Source organism: Narcine bancroftii, chromosome 7 (assembly GCF_036971445.1).
Source record: "Narcine bancroftii isolate sNarBan1 chromosome 7, sNarBan1.hap1, whole genome shotgun sequence".
Lineage (NCBI taxonomy): Eukaryota > Metazoa > Chordata > Chondrichthyes > Torpediniformes > Narcinidae > Narcine > Narcine bancroftii.
Genome location: NC_091475.1, coordinates 12,125,474 through 12,145,067, shown reverse-complemented (window position 1 = coordinate 12,145,067; position 19,594 = coordinate 12,125,474). Strand labels below are relative to the sequence as shown.

The 19,594-nt window shown below is 38.8% G+C and overlaps 1 protein-coding gene and 1 long non-coding RNA gene across 2 annotated transcripts in view; one reads left to right on the top strand and one right to left on the bottom strand.

Moving 5' to 3' along the window:
* Nucleotides 1–371: 371 nt before the first annotated feature.
* LOC138738513 (uncharacterized) lies at nucleotides 372–19,585 on the top strand. Its single transcript, XR_011341579.1, has 3 exons — nucleotides 372–639; nucleotides 8,378–8,435; nucleotides 19,442–19,585. It is a non-coding gene; the product is annotated as an uncharacterized lncRNA (long non-coding RNA).
* The window catches only part of LOC138738512 (histone H4 transcription factor), a 31,732-nt gene continuing 18,699 nt past the window's right edge, over nucleotides 6,562–19,594 (bottom strand). The window contains exons 7-10 of the mRNA XM_069888841.1: nucleotides 17,998–18,118; nucleotides 12,644–12,782; nucleotides 11,086–11,210; nucleotides 6,562–8,243 (exon numbers count right to left, since the gene is read on the bottom strand). Coding sequence (XP_069744942.1) covers nucleotides 7,736–8,243; nucleotides 11,086–11,210; nucleotides 12,644–12,782; nucleotides 17,998–18,118 — 893 coding nt within the window. The 3' untranslated portion in view covers nucleotides 6,562–7,735. The remainder of the gene's footprint in view (nucleotides 8,244–11,085; nucleotides 11,211–12,643; nucleotides 12,783–17,997; nucleotides 18,119–19,594) is intronic.

The following is a 19,594-nucleotide window of genomic DNA, read 5'->3' as shown; positions in this document are numbered from 1 at the left end:
CAAAGCACAGGAAGAAATTAAGAGATTAAGTGTGTGTTCCAGGTGAGGCCTCTCAATGGTAACTGTTGTTTTATCTACTTTTGCACTCATTCCATTTTGAAATTTACCTTCTTAATTTACTAACTGTGTGCTTCAGGCTAAAGGACATCTAGATCCCTCTGTAAAACACTAGGTAGTCTTGTGCTATTAAAAATATTGTTTTATTCATCTGACTAAAATAGATAATTTAAGTTGACTTCCCACACTTTAACTCCGCCTTCCATCCATTTGCCTATTAATTAATCTACATCTTTTTGCAAACTCTTTCTGAACTCACAACTTGCTATTCCAACATCTTTGTATGTCAGCAAATTTGTCTACAATACATTCAGTCTCTTCACTTCATTATATGGATCACAACTGAGGACCACACTTTGAAGAAGTCATTCTACAGTTCTAAAGAACCCAATTTATAATGGTGATTTGCTTTGTAATTGCAGAACATCTATTGTATGAGATCAATTCTTGGGAAGAGAGGGTAATCGTATGAGAGCATACGAAAGATCTGTAGTAATAGCAAGCAGAAAATGCTGGAAATGGAAAGGTTATGTATGTTTCACATCAAGGCATTTTCATCAGTCACATTTGGTTCCAGTACAGGTAGGAAACACAATTTATAAAAGTCATTTTGGCAAGTAGCATAATGTGAAACAGCTGAAATTCTTCAGAGATGTACACAACAGCGTCATGATAAACTAAGCTTGCAGACTGCATTTTGGTTTCTACTTGTTCAATCATTACCAAAAGTTGTACGCAGGTCAGGTTGAAAGTATATGTTTGGGAAGCTAGATACAGGGAGTGGGGACTAACCAGGTATCACTAACCATTTACAAAATAAACAATATTAAATGGAATATTGAAGCATGGAAGTTTGCAAAACATTTAAAAATCATTAGTTCATAACTATTACCTACAAATTTTCTAGTACAGTTCAATGTAGCAATCCATAACTTTTTTGTAAAAAAGTGCGATCCGACAAGAACTGGGCGAGGGGAAAAACTTACTCTTAGTTTTAGCTAAAACTAGAAATCTTGAGTTTCTCTTTCAGCATTGAAAGAGATTAATATCCCCTTTTCCCTATCCAAAATGTATTTTTCCTTTAAATTTTATTTCAGTCTAGTTCTTTAATGAAAACCTGCTGTATCATCCAATGCTTTGATTGTTTAAACAACCTATCAAAATATTGAACAAAAACCAATTACAGGGTATTTTTCATCTAGCAATTGTTATTTAAAAACTGAACAAAAGCCACTTGGCAAGGGTCAGGATGACAAATACAATGCTCAGAAACAGTGTTCTTGCCCAGAATCTGTGCCCAAACATAATAGTTTAACAGAGAATATGACTTTCTCATTTATCTGGTTATGCACCAAACCAGGATTGAAAGTTTGAATGTAATGGACAATAGAAGAGGGAAGATAATGTAAGGAAATTTTTTTTTCTTTTAAAAAAAATTAGTTGATTGGGATCTGAAAGTAAAAGTGGTAGAAGCAGTCAAATAGGAATGTCAAACATTGCTACCTGATCTATCACTTGAAACCCACCTACATCCATCCCCCACAAATTGCCAAAGAAGGGATTCCATTCCAAGCAGGAGAGGTACGTTTGTTGGGGAATGAGATTGAATAATTGCATCTTAAACATACCCCACTTCAAAATCTTTCACAATATCCAGTTATTAAAAACACAAAATCATTTATTTTATAAAACCAAGGAGCACTAGCTCAAAAATGCAGCTGACAAAACAAATGCATACTTGTACTTTTGAAGACAAACTTTGATTTAAAATCTGTTGTTTTTGTGGACATGAGGTTTTGTCATTTCTGTATTAATCTTAAATCCAAATCTGTACACACTAGGAAAATTAAATCAAGGATGGGTATCAAAATTAAGCAGGTGGAGCAATGGAGGATGTTAATGTCAAGGGCTATTTGGCCCATTGACTCTATATTGATTCACTAAACAATCCCATTCCATCATTACATTTTTCCCTATGATCTATTTTCTCTATATTGCCATGCATACTAGGGAGAATCTAGAGTGGCCAATTAATCACTAGTCTGTACATCCTTTGACTGTAGGAGAAAACCAGAGCAACCAAAGAAAACCCACTTGGTAAGAAGAACAAACATGGAAGTTCCACAAAGACACTGCAGATCAGATACAAACCCTATCTTCAGGGACCCCCACCACCCTGGCCATGCCCTCTTAACTCTGCTACCATTGGAAAAAAAAGGAGGAGCCTGAAGTTAAGCAATCACCTGCACTAAGACAGTTCTTCCCCTCCTGAATGAAGAATGAACCATTAGTCCTACTTTACTCTATCTTTTTCTTGTATGGTGGTGTTGCCACAAAACAAATTTTGTGACATGTTCATTCTACTAGTTACATCACTGTGATGCCTAAAAGCTATCAAAAGTTTTACGTAAAGATAAAATTCTGCTTGAGCAATACTGAAGCTCATGAAAAAATAAGAGTCAAGAAGCAGCGTATAAAAGAATTTGGCTTAAATGATTTTTTGTTGTTGTTGCCCACAGATTGGAGGAAAATAGTTTTACAACAACCATTATATTAGTTTGCAGGGTGAAATTTCAATATTTACAGATGACAAAGTTATAAAGTCTGGTAAATTGCAAATATCGTAATAGACCACAAAAGACCATAGAAAAGTTAGTGAAATAGGAAGGTAAATGGCAGATAACATTATGAAATATCCTTAACAGAGAGGGAATTAAATGAATAATTGTAAATGTGTGACCCAAGTGTGAACAATATGTAAATCTTTGCAGTATATATTGAGCAAGCTTAATATAGTATGTAGGATCGTGGGCTTCATAAACATGGAGTTTTGTTACATTCATATGAAACACATTAAGGCTGCAAATGGAGTGACACATCCAGTTTTGTTTACTATTAAGCCATAAAAGATTTACAAGTAAATTGCAAAATTGGGGAAGAATCTGGAGCAATGAAGGTCTTTTCAATGCGAACAATGTTACAACTGGACGAGGGAATGCAGATGGGTAGAAGAGGAAAGAGGAAGAGGAGGAAAGACTTTTCATTATGTAAAAAGTTATTACCTGGATCTGTATCCAAGAGCAGTAGAAATAGTCAAACAAGTTTTTTTTTACAAAAGGGAATCAGGTGAATACTTGAAGGAAAATAATTTGCAGGGCTACAGGGGCAGAACAGGCCAGATAGTTCCTCAGAGCCACCACATGCTCAACGAGCTGCATCAAAACTTGCATAACATGATTAAAATTGGATACCTGGAAAATGTGTGTGTGGGAGATAAAAATTACCTGATTGAAGGACTTCACAATCACCCACAATAGCTAGTAACTCAAAAGCCAAATCCATTTTAAATTTGCCTTAGTATACAAGGATGAAGCATGTTCATGCAGCAAAAATAGCTCCAGAGTAGGACCTATGATGCATCAAAGTCAAGCTTTGCTCAACCTTGAAAGCAAAGTTGGCTTTAAAGCAGGGTTTATGCAAACTGATATATAACTACTTACAATTCACACGATAATCATATAATTTTTCTCAAAGTATATTGAGGCATGTAGACTTTTCTTTCCACTTCTCAAATTGTACAGAAATGCACACCATCTTGGAAAGCAGCTTCTTGCAAGATTATGATCTGGAAAATATGCACACACACACAAAACCAGTTGTCGATATTCTATATTTGGCAAATTTACAGATTAACTCAATGTTCAAATCAGACAAGCAATGTATGCTTTTGAAAGTACATAATGTCAGTGGTGGAATCGGTTAAAAATATGTTACAAGTAACAAATCTCCACAAGAAATCCACAATTACAAAAGATAATATAATAATAACTGCAATGATGGAATGTTTTATTAAAGTCTCAAGTCTCACTAACAAAAAATTGAATCCCAGCAAGAGGTAAAGTAGAAGGAAAAGAGCATATTTCAAAAGTAAACTTATCACTTGAATTTATCAGAACACAGAGCCCACCACTTGCACTTTCCACATTGTTCAAATCAAGCTGCTTTCAATACGGAACAAATAGTTTATGATCGGCTTAGGCTCTTGTTTAAAAAAAATCTTTTGAGCATCAAAATGGAGCTGGAAAGGTATATTGCCTTACAAAAGATCCAGAAGTTCTTTTGTTCCCAATATAATGACTGCCCTTCAAATTAAAAAAAAAGCACTGGAATGAAGATTTTCAACCAGGGTAGATCCATTGTTTATTGCCTATCCCTATTGCCTTGGAGATGGACAACACTTTTAATGTCTACATGACTGATTACTTCCTTTGCAACACTTGGGAGGGACATGGATGGGGGCAAAAAGAGTACCAAATAAACTGCAAACTACAGCAATGTTAAATAAGAAAGGAAACCTTGATTTGATAAAATCTCAGAGGAAATAAAGCGTTCAGCTAAACAATTATTAAATTCCAGTGATTTTGCAGTGGGAACTGCGATGGAAAATTACAGATATTTTATTAAATATCTATTGCATTCACAATAACAAGTACACACTTGCTGGAGTAAATGGGATGGTGCTCCTAGTAGGCGAGGCTCCTGCTAGAAGCGTGAGCCCATAAAAATACACTCCCACTTCAGTCAGTTTGAGGTGAATCATGTTTTTACGACATGATCAACACCAGCTTTGCTGAACGCAATGCCAAACAAAACAGCAACAAAATCCTACAGTACATCTTAATGTACTCTAAATGTTTTTTTATTGGTCCCACCATACTAGTTACTAGTGCAAACTTTACAATATTAACAACATTGCGTTGTCATTATACACATTTCAAAACATCAAATTCCATTAAAATACTGTGTTTTTTTAAAAAAAAACTGTAAATCTGAAGTAAAAAAAACTTCGACTGTAAATAGTATATTCACAATCCTAGCAACAGTTTACAACATTAATTTGATAGAATGTCAAGTTAAAACAAACACTTCAACTCAATTCACAGTTCAAGAAATTCTTCCATTTGATGGAAAATTTCACTTCTTTGTTCCTTTTGACTTCTTACATGGAACAGTTAATGTAAGGCACCAGTGAGGAATGGAGACTGCAAATTGAACTCATGTTTTGCTTATAATGCTGGAAACTATTTTGTTTAGTGTATAACCAAATAGCTTGCACTCCTCATGGAGCCATCCATATACTTTTAAATCTAAAACATCAAAAATATCAGTGCTAAAATAAATCTCTGCTCTTGCCCAAGCCAAATGCACTCACTCTACCATTAGACTCTTATGACATGACAGTATTGGAAAGCAAAGATTTTAAAAAAAGAGATTGAGATCTTATTTCCTGTCCTGTCCACCTGCTGGAGTTTTGGAACTTGGCAACCTCCCTCAGAAATGAGCTGTCTCTCTGCTGGCAGCAAGCAAGAGGATGTATAGTTTTAAAAGGATTCCACTGTTTGAATTAAAGCAATTGAAATGGGATAAATCACAAAATTGTTTAAGTTAGTGCCAGTGCAAAATTATTGAAAGATTCTGTAAGGCGATTGTGATTGGAAGATTTGGATATTGTCCTGAAATAACTAATCTCTTGCTTATCCTGCCAATGTAGCTGGGAGAAACTTAAATACAGGTAAAACTACTGTAATCCAAATGAACTGACCACAGGCATTTTCTGTTCAGAGATTGAATAGGTTGTTGAGGTTTCAGTATCCACAATATCGCAATGTGGTGGGACTGCAGTTCTTCATTCATTTCTACTCTAGGTGTATGGAATAACAAGCAAGACTGGCAGTCTATTTAAGAGTCAACCACATTGGGATGGGATGGAAGTAAATACAAGTCAGAAAGGGCTAGAATGGTAGTTTTCCAAGCATTAAAACTGCACTGTTGGTAATTAATCTTTATCAATGAAACTTTTTTTTAATCAGTCCTACAATAGAGGGACTATCATAAATCGGTATACATCCAAGCATCACAATGCAATGTTGTTAAAAGCTGCTTAGCAGTTTGAATTGTTCATCAGTCACCATTTTGGAACCAAAGCATATCAAAATGTCCTCAAAAGAATAAAGTCTAGAATTTCCTCTGGTTTAAATTTTTGACGTGTAATTATAAAACAGCAAAGTCATGGTCGTCACTAGACGAGGGGAAGGCCTTCATGAATTTTCATAAAAATGCAACACTGTACACTCATTACTGAGGCAATTATCGAAGACAGACTTCCTCTCAAGAGCAAACATCGGGGGGAGAGATGAGTTCTTCATTCATGTGAAGACAGCTTGTGCTTTGTCTTTTTAAAAAATATTTGAGAGAGAGAGAGAGAGAGAGAGAGCAAGATCTCACTGAGCCACAGTAATAATTTCAATATTCATTCTGGTTCTGCTGTCATGTCTGAAGAGACTTTCTGGACATACAAAACACTACCGGATGATGATCTGGAACATGAAACATTGTCTCTTTCCACAGTTGCTGCCTGACCGGTTGAGTGTTTCTGGAATTTTTGTTTTTAAATGCAAAAAAGATTGAAGTAATTGTGAAGCAAAAAGGTTCTATTGAAAGGCATTTATATCATTGCATCAACAGGTTTAATTGAAAATGCTGGAGATATTCAACAGATTAGGCCACATCTGTGGGAAAAGAAATACAAATTTCAGGTCAATAATCCTCTAGCACCAGTTCTGAAGAAGGATCTCACACTTGAAACATTAACACTAGTTCTCTTCCTACGAGTGCAGCCTGACCTGCATAATTTTCAGTTTACATTTCTAGTTTTTTTTTTACTTTTAACAGAGACAATAGATTTTTTTGGGAAAATAGCTGTTTATGTGACCAAGACAATGAACTTTTTTTGAACAAAAAAGCTTCATAATTTAAAAATAAGGTTGCTCCTCCTGTCTCTCAATGGGGTTGTATGCGCTCAACTATAATATTCCTCCACAACTAAATGTGGCCTGTGGAAAACAAAAAAATGCAGATGCCGGAATCTGAAACAAAACCAGAAATACTCCAATAACCCAGCTAGTCCAACAGCATCTGTGGAAACAAGTCAACATTTCCACAAACAGCACCCTCAAGTCTGCTGTTCTTGAAAAGAACGACGTTTCCTGAGAGAGAGAGGCTCTAATCGCTCATCAGCACCCCAGTATCTGTATAATTAAAGTATTTTTCCAACAAGAACGGCAGATAGTACGATCTACAGTTGGACAGCAATTCACCTGCTTCAAAGCACAGGAAGTCTTTTTTGATTTAAAAACATTGAGTAAATTAACCTCTATCAGTGGAAGCACCAGGTGACAGATGGTGGCTTTACCTCTCAAAGTCTTGCCCATACCAAATTTTGTCCAATTCAAGAATGGAAATGGAGAGGAAAAAATGCTCAGGCAGAATCCTCATTATTTGACAACATACATTTTCAAAAGTTGTATTTCACTCTCCACCAGTCGAACACTGGGCCTCTCCTATCTAGTGTTTCATAGGCCTAAGTCTGGCATGTCTCAGAACTTGCGACAGACCCTTCCCAGCTTCCAGGACAAACTATATCACTCTGAGACAGAAAAATAAATACACGTTACTCCAAAGCAAGTGACAGCAAACATCGGGCTCTCATTCCTGATAGGGGCAAGTCAGCAGGATCCCATAAAATAGAATCCCACTTGCACAGAGTCCCCGTTCAGGCAGCCATTTCTGAAAGACGTTGGTGACCAAGGCTTTACTGCTTCACCACCAGCAGCTACAACTACCCAATAATCTGAATCCCAAGCCCCCGGGCTACTTTCTCCAATGTTTCCATAGGGTCTAGGTAGGAACTGTCATCATTCCTCTCAAGGGTAGCAGCAGGCTTGGCTGCTGCTTTGGTTGCATTTCTGAGGACAAAGTGGACAGGAGAGTCCTTTTCAGAAACTCCTCTGTCCAGCTCACTTGCTCCTGAGGCTTCTGAAGTGTCACAGTGCTTTGGCTGCAGGAGTCTGTTCATGGACTTGGCTGGTGGGTTGGTTTCGTGCTGCGCAGCACATTTTAGTTGGGCAGCTGGAACAAGATAGTCAGCCTCCCTTGCTACTTTTCCAGCTGGAGGCTTCCTGGAGAGAAGCTTTTGGTAGGGGGCCAGTGCTGGGAGACATGTGTCTATTGTTTTCCTTCGGCGGCCATGTCTCTTCTCTAGGTCCTTGATGATTTGCTGCGTCAGTTCAACAGTTTCATAGCGAACCATATGCAGCTGGAGGTATCCATCCTCATGCTCTTTATACCTAGACAGTTAAAGCAAAAGATAAGCTTTTGGGTGATTTATTATTAAAATTTAATATTTTACCTTTGATAATGAAGAACTTGAGAAGTTGAATAGTATCATTAAAACCCCCTCACTTTCATGAAATCTTTTTAGGATGTGCCATGATGCTCCATAACCAATAAAGTGCTTTGAATCACTGCCACTACAACAGGTAGGAAAAATACAGATGACTAAAACTTTTCACCTCCAGGACTGGGCTGAAATTCAGCCAAGGTTGATGGGAAAAACCACACACCTGTTGAGGGCCACTCTCCAGTTTTATACTTTGTATTTCTCCCTTAACTTAGGGGGAAAAAATTCAAAGCTACAATGTCCACTAGATATACTTTTGAGTAACAGCTGGATCTGCTGTAGCAGCAGGGCTGCCATTGGTGCAGACCCATGGAGAGCAGAGACACAGCATCCCCGCAGGGGCCAACCGCCCAGTCCGACTGACATCAGCCTTGTACAGGCTTTAAACGACCTGTAAATTGAGCTGGTGGTGGTTTTATTTAAAAATATTGCAACGGTAGGGCCTGTGATCAAGATGGTGGCGCATATGATTGGCAGCAGTCATGAGAAGTTGCAGACTCCGGGGAAGCAGAGGACTGGTGCTGGACACCCCGTTTGAGGAGAAGCAGAGATGACCCAAGGGATGGTGACCATGGCGGCAGACCAGTGAGGGGTTCTGCAGTTGTAGAAACACATAGGCAGCGAGGTGTTGGTGAATCAAGGCGAGGAACCCGCACAGTCTGTGGGCTGCTGGCGACTGCAGTCAAGGGATTCACATTGGGCTGTGGACTGCTGGATACCAGGTATCAGAACTGGGATGCGAGAGGGTACTGATCATGTCAGAGGATCAGATCTAGAGCTCTGCTGCTTGCTGATAGTTTGGACTGGACTTTGTGTAGCTGTGGAAGCGCTGGAGGCAAATCCAGGGACAGATGGTGACTCTGAGGAAACTCTTTCTTGCTTCTCTTTCTCGGATTGTAAAGGGCAAAATTCAGGTAATTTCTGCCGATGGCGAACCTGTCTGCCTTATGGCAAACGAAAACAAATTCTATGTCTATTACATTACAATAAATTGAATCTTGAATCTTTCTGCCAATAAGCCAAAGTGAAAAAGATTAATATAATCTGCAATATTACCACACTTGAGTTATGTACAAACATTGGCCTATCTATTTTAAAGATGCTGCACTGATTGAACATGATTGAAATGAGCTTATTTGATGTCACCCACCACCTAATCAGAGGACCCAGATCGCAGGTTAATATTTTCAGTTCAGTTACTGAAGCCATCTTTTGCTGAATGCAGTCCTAAACTTGGATTCGTTTATGTGGGATGTGGGCAACAAAGGAACTAAGAGAGTAATTTGTAGCTGCCTTCACCAAAAGGAGATGTTACTGATATGCATGAAACGCAAATGAGATAAGGATTGCAAAGAGGAAGCATTAAGGGATTTGTTACCTTTGAAAAAGTCAACTACTCATGAAATACACACCAGGCTATTAAAAAGGACCATTTTTCAGTACTTCCTGGTATAGGAGTAATACTAGAGGATTGTTGGATTGCTAACTTTGTATAAATAGAGAAGGAGGGAAAAGTCAAGAAATTATAGATCAATCAGCTTATTACGGAAAGTACATTATTCAAATCAATTTTGAAAAATTAATTATTACATAGAAAGGTACAGGTTAGTTAGGGACATTCATTGTTAAGGAAAAGCTGTGTCTAATTTACAACTGATGAGCTAATATCAACATGTGAGGACAGTATTTATGTAATCCCTATAGATTTTTGCAAGTCTTTTGATAAGATTTCACTGGGCACACAGGCCAAGAAAATAAAAGTCTACAAGATCAAGAGAGCAGAAAATTGGATTTAAAATCAGCTCAATACCAGAGAAACATTTAACAGGTATTTAGAGATCAAACTTGTAAGTCCAGGAGAAACATTTGGAACAAATGTGACACTTGCATCAAGGTTTTGTTTTCCCCTTGAAAGGAAAGATGTAGTAGTCACGCATTATATTAGTAATTTGAAATCACCAGTTGTGTTATATGGTTCTTGGCAGCAAGCCCCTTTGCTTTCTACAATGTGTATCAATGATTTAGACTTGCACGTAGGAAGAATGATCAATAAAAATGGCTGCACGGTTGACAAGAAGAAGAAGAAAAGACAGTGGCAAATAGAAATCAATCTGAAGAAGGAAGGCAAAGCATTTGGGCAAATGCACAAAAATATGCAGTAAATTATTCGATTGAACGGTCGGACCAAAAAATCTTCAAATGCAAGTCCAAGTTTGTTTAAAAGATGGAAGTTAATGTTCATAAACTGATGAAAAGAGGCGTACATGATTTATTAATCGAAGCAGAGTAAATAAAAGGAGTAAGGTTATGCTAGAATAGTATCACATTTCACAACACACTTTGGGTATAGTGTATAGTTCTGGTGACCAAAATAAAAGGTTTATTATTCAAGACCAAATGAAGAGGCGATCTTCCTGATTGGAAAATTGCAGCTGTGAGGAAAGATCAAATAAGATAGGACCACTTTCTTTGGAACAGAGCCAAATGACAAAAGACAAAGATCTACAAAATGATGGGAGCATAGGTAGAAACGCTGCATTTTTCCTCTTAGCAAAGGGCTCAAAGGCCAAGAGACACAAATTTAATGTAACAGGCAATGGTTTAGAGGGAAGAAATAAGCCTTTCTCCCACAGGGTGACAGGGTTTCTGAAACTTTCTCTCTTAAAGGATAATAATGGCTCACAGAAATAAACTGCATCAGCAATAATTAGACAGGTAATCTTGCCCACCTGAATCGTGCATGCCCAGACGGCCACTTGAGCTGGTGTATCTTGCGAAGGTGCATTGTTAATGTGTAGGCCCAGGAGAAACATTTGGCACAAATGTGACACTTGTATCGAGGTTTTGTTTCCCCCTTGAAAGGAAAGATGTAATAGTCACACATATTAGTAATTTGAATTTTTTTTTTGAAAACCAATTCGTGTTATTTTTCCTGTTCAAGTGCAATTTTTAAAGTCACTGTATTCCCGTGGCCTTTTCTTCCACAAGATGGTATGCAAGCCACTAAAATCCAGTGCAACACCATATTTAAATGAGGGACTAAATGCAACAGTTCCATATGCTCCGAAGTCACTAGCACCCAAACAGACCTCCAGTTACCACATTTTTGGGAAGTTAAAGAGGTAAGACGATACAGAGTGAAAGGCTGATGAACAGAGAAAACTAGAAAGTTCAAGTCCATAATCCCCTGAAAGTGGCAACACAAGTTGATAAGATTGATGAAGAAGGCTTAAAGCAGGTTTGTCTTCAAAGGTTGAGGCACAGAATACAAGCTTGGAACTTTTACAAAGTGCTGATTGGACCACTCTGGGAGTATTGTACACAGTTTTAGTTGTCACATCATAGGAAAAATGGAATTGTGCTGGAAAGAATGCAGAGGAAATTCACCAGGATATCACCTGGATTTTGAGGATTTTATATATGGGGTGAGGTGGATAGGCTGGACTTGTTTTCCCTGGAGTGAAGGAGGCTGACAGTTAACTTTATAGATTCATATGAAATGGTGGAAGGCATCAATCGGGTAGCCAAATCTTTTATTCCATGGTAAGGGTATCAAAAGCAAGAGGAAGGAGGGGTTTTTTTTTAAACAATAAAAGAGTGTTTGGTATCTGGAATATGTTGCCAAAGGTGGTGTTGGAGTCAAATACAATGATCAAGCTTAAGAGGAGCACTTAAAAGTAAAATAATAGGAAGAGATAAAATTGGGCCCCTTGAGGATCAGAAGGGGTAGGTCATGTGACAAGTCAGAGATGGGGGAAATTTTAAATGATTTTTTTTCCTTCAGTCTTCACTAAGGAAAGGAATATTGAGCCAGGTGAAGCAAGGAAATCTGGCGTGAGGTCATGGATAATACACAGATTAATGAGGAGGTAGCACTGGCTATTTTAAGAGAATCAAGGTGGATAAATCTCCGGGTCCTGACAAGATATTCCCTCGGACTCTGAGGGAGGTTAATGGGCAAATAGTGAGCCCTCTGACAGAAATATTTAAAATGTCACTGGCCACGGAGGAGTTGCCAGAAGATTGGAGGGTAGCTGTTTAAAAAAGGCTTCAAAAGTAAACCTAGCAATTATAGACCTGTGAGTCTGACAACGCTGGTGGGTAAATTAATGGAAAGTGTTCTTAGAGAAAAAATGATAAAGAAAGGAAAATATGGATGAACAGTTAGAGAGAGACAAAAAGCAAAAAAAATGAAAAAGGGTCGACCACACACTTCAAGTTCAGTTTTCAAAAGTGCATAAATTTTTTTTGAGTTATTCATAGATCACTTTTCACTGCATCACTCACCTCATGTATTCTTCTATAGTGCTGTTTAAGTGTTTGCACACTCCGGGCACTGAAGTTACATCCATCAGAGCTGCAGTGGTATGTGGGCTCATCATTATGTGTTTCAATGTGCTTCCTTAGGTCAGATAAATTCTTAAAACTGGAAATAAATTTAAAATATGGATTATACATTGCCTTTAATAGAAAGAATCTACACTGATGGCCAGATGAGCAACTGTACTGAAATGGAAGGATGAATCTTCACCGACCCATGCAGTGTTTACATGATGCAATGACTTACTTCACCATATAACCATTTACGGAGCGGAAACAGGCCATGTTGGCCTTTCGAGTCCGCAGCTTGGAGAAAATTAGATACGATATTACAGATAGAAAATTTCAATTTGTCAAGATGTGGAGCCCATTCTTACAATATATTATGATTGGAAGAATTATGAAAACTCTGAAGAGTCCAGGAGTTCGCCATCTGATGCCTGGAAGTCGCTATTGGATTCCAAACTTCCATTTGTATCACTAACCTTGATTAGGGGGAGGGAGGTACTTAAAAACAATTTTTAAAAAGGTATCTCAGAGAAATACATTGGACTCAGAATCTGATACATCAATCATAGCCACCCATCTTTGAACAGCATAACTTAAAGTCACGAGTTTTCAGAAAATACTGTTATATTCAAAATAATGTACATTAATAACTTTGGGAAATAGATCACCATGGTCATAAATTTAATCCAGATAGACAAAAATGTGCATGGTGATACCACAATGAAGAGGAAAAATGTTAATTGAAAGTGTCAATATTTTAAAGGTTTGTATAACCAATCACATCATCACTTCTAATTCCATCAACTTTACGCACGATATTGAGTAAACCATCTTGACCATTGCTTTTCCAGACTTACGGTTCAGGATTTTTTTTTTTAAATTAAACAAAGTAATCCATCAAATGAAAGTGGAAGAGCAAAACAAAAGTTTTTATGACTGATTTTTGGGGGGGGGGGGGGCCTATATTTCCAAACATCCTTCTCAGGTACAACTGATGTACTCTCCCTGCCTTGGAAATGGTGAAGAAAAGCTCTTCATCCCAACATCAAGAAGCTCTCACACTTATAGGAGGCCATAAAATTCTGCAAATGCTGGAGTCAGGAGCAAATTTTCCCACATATATATATAAAAAACACACACACTGCTTTTAATATTCCAAGATCACTCAAATTTCCTCAGAGCAGAAATAGCGGATTAAAAATTGACAGCAAGCCATAAAAAGCTATATTAGTTGTGTTGACTAAGGGTATGGCTCAGGTTTCCAACAGAAAAGTAGCACTTTAGACTTGGTATTTTAGCATTTTCATAAGTTATTTGTTGCAAAAAGCAATTATTAAATACAATCAATGTTGTCTCCACCAAAATCTTCCAGTCATCAAAAAGACTAACAAACCCTATCAGAGTTTTCTCACAGACTAACATGACCAGCATTGAGAATCTAGTAACTCACTAAAGCTACGTTGGGCATGTTGTGTCATTTGACTGATGTCATACTTTTGAGTTCCGTCATGGGAAGAGGTCACCAGCTCAACAGATTTGAGACAAGCACAGACATCCTGCACAACTAGTGGACCACCTACAAACTCTACACCTGCCCCACCCTGGTATTCACAATCTGCCTCATCAATCAGAATTTACGGGTTTTAACAGTGGCTCCTCAATAGCCACCTTAGAACTCACAGAATTGAAGGGAAGTAAGTCATCCATGATCCTCAATCCTGAGAGACTCCTCAAGAGGAAGAATTGCTTGTATTGGAAAAGGAACTCCTGATTTTTCTTTTTACTAATACCAAATTTCATGGCAGTTTTATTACTTACTCCATTCATTTTAATAAAAACACCCCATTGTTTCCTCAGATCAGAATAAATTAATAAAAGAATGTTCCTGTCAGTTTTAGAATTTTAAAAATGTAGATACTGTCGTCTCGCTCCAATTCAGAGAAGCGGTTCTGAATTCCTGTTTCTTCCCCTCCAAGCACCTTCTCTAACATAAAATCTTCTCACCACCCCCCCCACCCCCCCCAACCCCACTTCCCTCAATTCTAAACTTCATGGAGTCTTTTTCAATAGTCATTGGTGCGGTACATTTCTGGAAGTTTAGGCACAACATATCCACAATATTTAACTAGCGTGATCGGGGTGCACATGTTGATTACTGCAGTATATTGGATCCATATTAGAGTGCACCTGCAAGTCAAGAGATGCTCACATTTCCCAGGATCACTCACTCCAACCTTAATCACTGAGCTCGAACTTGCTGCCTCACAGCTCTGGCAATTCCTGAACAATCTTAACTGAGTGCTTCCTGTGATTGCTTGGGTTTCCTTAGGAAGCAAGGAGCTGATTTTTAACATCAGGGAAGAAGGAAAACCAGAGGTATATAATCCAGCGATCATTGGGGGAGAGGTGGAGAGGGTGAATAAATTTAAGTTCTTGGAAATCACCATCTTGGAGGATCTTTTCTGGACCCAGCACACTAATGGAATTGCGTAGAAAGCACGTCAGCACCTTTATTTCCTCAGTTTGCAGACGTTTGGAAATGATATCAGAAACCCTGGCAAATTTCTACAGATATGTGGTGGAACGTATGCTGATCAGATGCATTATGGTCTGGTTTGGGGACACCAATACCCCTGAGCATAAAGCCCTGCAAAAGGTAGTGGACACAGCCTAGGACATCGCAGGCAAAACCCTCCCCATCATCAAGAACATCTATAGGGAATGCCGCCGATAGAGAGCAGCAGCAATCATCAAGGATCCACACCACCCAGCACACGCTCTGATCTCACAAGTTGATAGGCTGATGAAGAAGGCCACAAGATTCGCACCATTAGATTCAGGAACAGCTGCTACCCCTCCATCATCAGACTCTTCAACAAGAAACTCAATCAGGGACTCATTTAAGGACTTACTTTTGCACTTCAATTTTTTTTAAATTCCCTCCATACTACAGTAGGTTTGTTTACATTTTGTTATCTGTTTACATTCTTGTACAGTTTGTTTTCCATTACAGGTACCCAACTTTTATCTGAGATTTCGAATACCGGCAACCTCCAAAAACCGGTCAATTTTTTCAGTAGATGACATCGGCTCATCAAACATGGTTTTTATATATAAGTAACATTAATTTCCTGTAATAAATTAGCATACTTAACTCCGGAATGGCTGTTCACACAGGCAGGTGTTTACACTAAATAAGGCTGAGTTGCTGTAATTTCGGAGGCTGGACATTTGAGGTTGAATGAAATATAACTGAGCTTTAAAAAATTTTGTGCAAATATTCTGTTTTCAGAGGAAGGCTCCCCCCCCAGTCATGCCTGGGCATCCTCTCTCATCTTCGGTGGAAAGGTGACTCTCAGCGCCCAACACCTTTTGGGAGAGGAGCAGGCGAAGGCTGGCTCAATGCAGGATCAATGGCCGACTTCCTTACCCATAATTCCCCCACGCAGCTGGAACCACTCTGCTCATTGGGCTGTTGCCACATTCTGGCGAACTCTGGGCTTGCCAGAGGGGACAGTGGAGCTAGGAATGAAGCATTTGCTTAAAGGCACTCAATTTTAAAATGATTCAAAAATCTGGAAGATTCCGAACAATGACAAGTTTCTGGTCCCGACGATCCCGTATAAAAGGTTGGGCACCAGAACCACTAAGTGGTAATTCTTAGGAATTACAATTAGGAAAAAGAATCTCAGGATTGCATGCGATGTCATGAATGTACTCTGACAATAAATCTGTAGCTCTAGTTTCCTCCCATATGCCATAGAGGGGCTTTTTGGGAGGTTAATTTGCTATTGTAAATTGCTCTAACATGGTGGAGGGCAGTCGAATTAAGAGAATGGATGGAAGATGGGAATTAGTGAAGAAAAATGGGATTAGTGCAGTCCAGTGGGTGAAAGGCTTATTTCCATGCTAATTATTTCCCTAGAACTAGAATCAGAAACATGCGAGTGGATAAACTTAAAGCCCATCATACAAACGTAGGTCCAATAATGAAATTCTGAAAATCACGCCCACCTTATATTTCAGGATTCACCTCTCAATAAAACAGACATTGTTTGTGAAATTCATCAATGCTTTTATACACCAGTACTTAACTCCAATTTCTGGCAGAGTAAAAGCATTGCCTGGTAACCAATGAAAACAATCTTTCAATAATCCTAAAGTAACCTTGAAGTAGAATCTATGGAATGCTCTGCCTCAGAAGCCAGTGGAGGCCAATCCTCTGGATCCTTTCGAGAAAGAGTTAGATAGAGCTCAAAGACAGTGGAGTCAAGGGAATATGGGGAGAAGGCAGGAACGGGGTACTGGGTGTGGATGATCAGTCATGATCACTAGGAATAGTGGGTGCTAGCTCGAAAGGCCTACTCCTGCTTCTAATGTCTATAGAAGAGAATTTCCACCAACGGTTAGAATCACTGAAATAAGTGAACAACATTTGGAATAAAATTTGAAAACCAAAACTTCCTTTGCCAGAAGTACATAGAAGCCTAGTGTAAATGGAGGAAAGACAACAACATACCCCAATATTTCCATCTAATCATCCTGATTTTATACACCAGTACTTAACTCCAATTTCTGGCAGAGTAAAAGCATTGCCTGGTAACCAATGAAAACAATCTTTCAATAAAACTAAAGTAACCTTGAAGTAGAATCTATGGAATGCTCTGCCTCAGAAGCCAGTGGAGGCCAATCCTCTGGATCCTTTCGAGAAAGAGTTAGATAGAGCTCAAAGACAGTGGAGTCAAGGGAATATGGGGAGAAGGCAGGAACGGGGTACTGGGTGTGGATGATCAATCATGATCACTAGGAATGGTGGGTGCTAGCTCGAAAGGGTCCCTTTATGGCTTAGTTAGCCTTCTTAAAGCCTGCCAAACTGGAAATGAAAATGTCATGCTTGACTCGAAAGGGTTGTCCAAGAGGAAGGAACTCATCATGCAACTTATGAGCAAAATGTATGACACAATAGGAGTATAGTTCAATAAAATCTGCACTTTTACTGCATTCTTGATCAAGAATCTAAGATAAGCAGAAGGCCACCATTGAATACAAACAGGTCTGATTTACACAGACTTTACCTCCTCACGACCATCAATCTTGAAATATTTATCTGTCTTAAATGTACCGAATGATCTGGTGTCCACCACCTTTATGGGCCAAGAATTCGAGAAGAGAAAGTTATTTTCCTGCACGTGTTCCTTGTGGCTGTTTCCTTGTTTTCATTATTGGGAGTCCCAAATTTCTTGAAATTTGAATCAACCCTTTTATCTACATCAATATGCTAATACCAAGTAATATGGAGCAAATCAAGTTACCTGTTCTCACAAAAGTCACACCCATAGGGCCTCTCATAACAGTGGCGAAACTTGATATGGGTCCTTAATGAGGAGAAAGTAGTGCAGGTCATATCACAGAGGGGACACTTAAACTGGTTCACTAGTAAAGAGAAACACAAATTAAAATACGAAATAAAAAATTGTGGCAGCGCACATCTCTGCGAGCGAACCGGCCCCGTTTGGACCGCCAGATGTGTGCTGCCACAAAAATCTCCATTTGTTTTAATTCATTTTTAGCTTTTTTTTGGCCTCTTTCTATTGTGTAAAAAGTGATTACTACAAAATAAAGGATCTAAAGGTTTAGTCGGGCTAGGCAGAGGATCAGGAGTTAAAGATGGTTGAAGGAAACACACAATGTTCTGTAGTGCACCAATCCTTAAATAGACATATTTAATTCTGCCAGAATCCAAGAGGCTGCCAGTAAGCTGTTCATATTGGAGATATGGGGAGTATGGGGAGAGATTGGACAGATTGGGTCTTTATTCTTTGGAGCGTAGAAGGTTGAGAGGGGATTTGATAGAAGTATTTAAGATTATGAAAGGGATAGACAGAGTGGATGTGGATAGACTATTTCCGTTAAGAGGAGGAAAGATTAAAACAAGAGGACATGAGTTAAGAATTAAGGGGCAGAGGTTTAGAGGTAACATGAGGGGGAACTTCTTTACTCAGAGAGTGGTAGCCGTGTGGAATGATCTTCCGGGAGAAATAGTGGCGGCGGAGTCAATTGTATTATTTAAGAAAAGGTTGGACAGGTCTATGGATGAGAGGAAGATGGAGGGTTATGGGCATTGTGCAGGGAGGTGGGATTAGAAAGGGGTGTTTGGTTCGGTGCGGACTAGAAGGGCCTAATGGCCTGTTTCCGTGCTGTAATTGTTATGTTATATGTTATGTTATATATATTTCTCCTGTAAAACTGACTTTATGGACAAATTTAACAGGTTCCTTCTATTCCCGTGGTGCCAGTTTCATAGGACAGTGACAGCTCTTCATCTCTGACATTCAGAATAATGCTTTTTTTAAGAGACATGGCAAACTTTTAGCACTTTCCTCATTGTACACTGCAATCAAAAGAAGGGAGGTCAACTCACACAATCCCTTGGACATAGTTCACAAGCCTTAAAAGGCATCCGATGCAGTACTGGGAGAGTACTTCAATTTCTTTAGGATGAAAAGGTGATCCAAAGTCTTGACCGTCTGTCAGGTGCACAAGTTGCCACTGGTCTGTTTGAAGAGTAGTGGCGTTTTCCTCAAACAACTTCAATAAACAGACCATTTGGTCATTATCATGCTGTTATTGTGGAACAGCATGAAAGGTTAAAAAAAATTGCTCCTGTATTTCCCATACAACTTGGTTATGAAACAGTTGATTACAACCGAAGATCATGAAAGTAAAAGTGCAACTGAAAGTCTCTTTCTACTTCAGGGTGATACTGTCCAAATGGCAAGACGGATAGAACAATGGCAGATGCAATTTAATCCTGACAAGTGCATTTTGCGAGGACGATCAAGGACAAGGCGTACAAAATGTATTGAGGAATAAAGAGATTTTGGTGTACAAATTCAAGAAGCCCTGAAT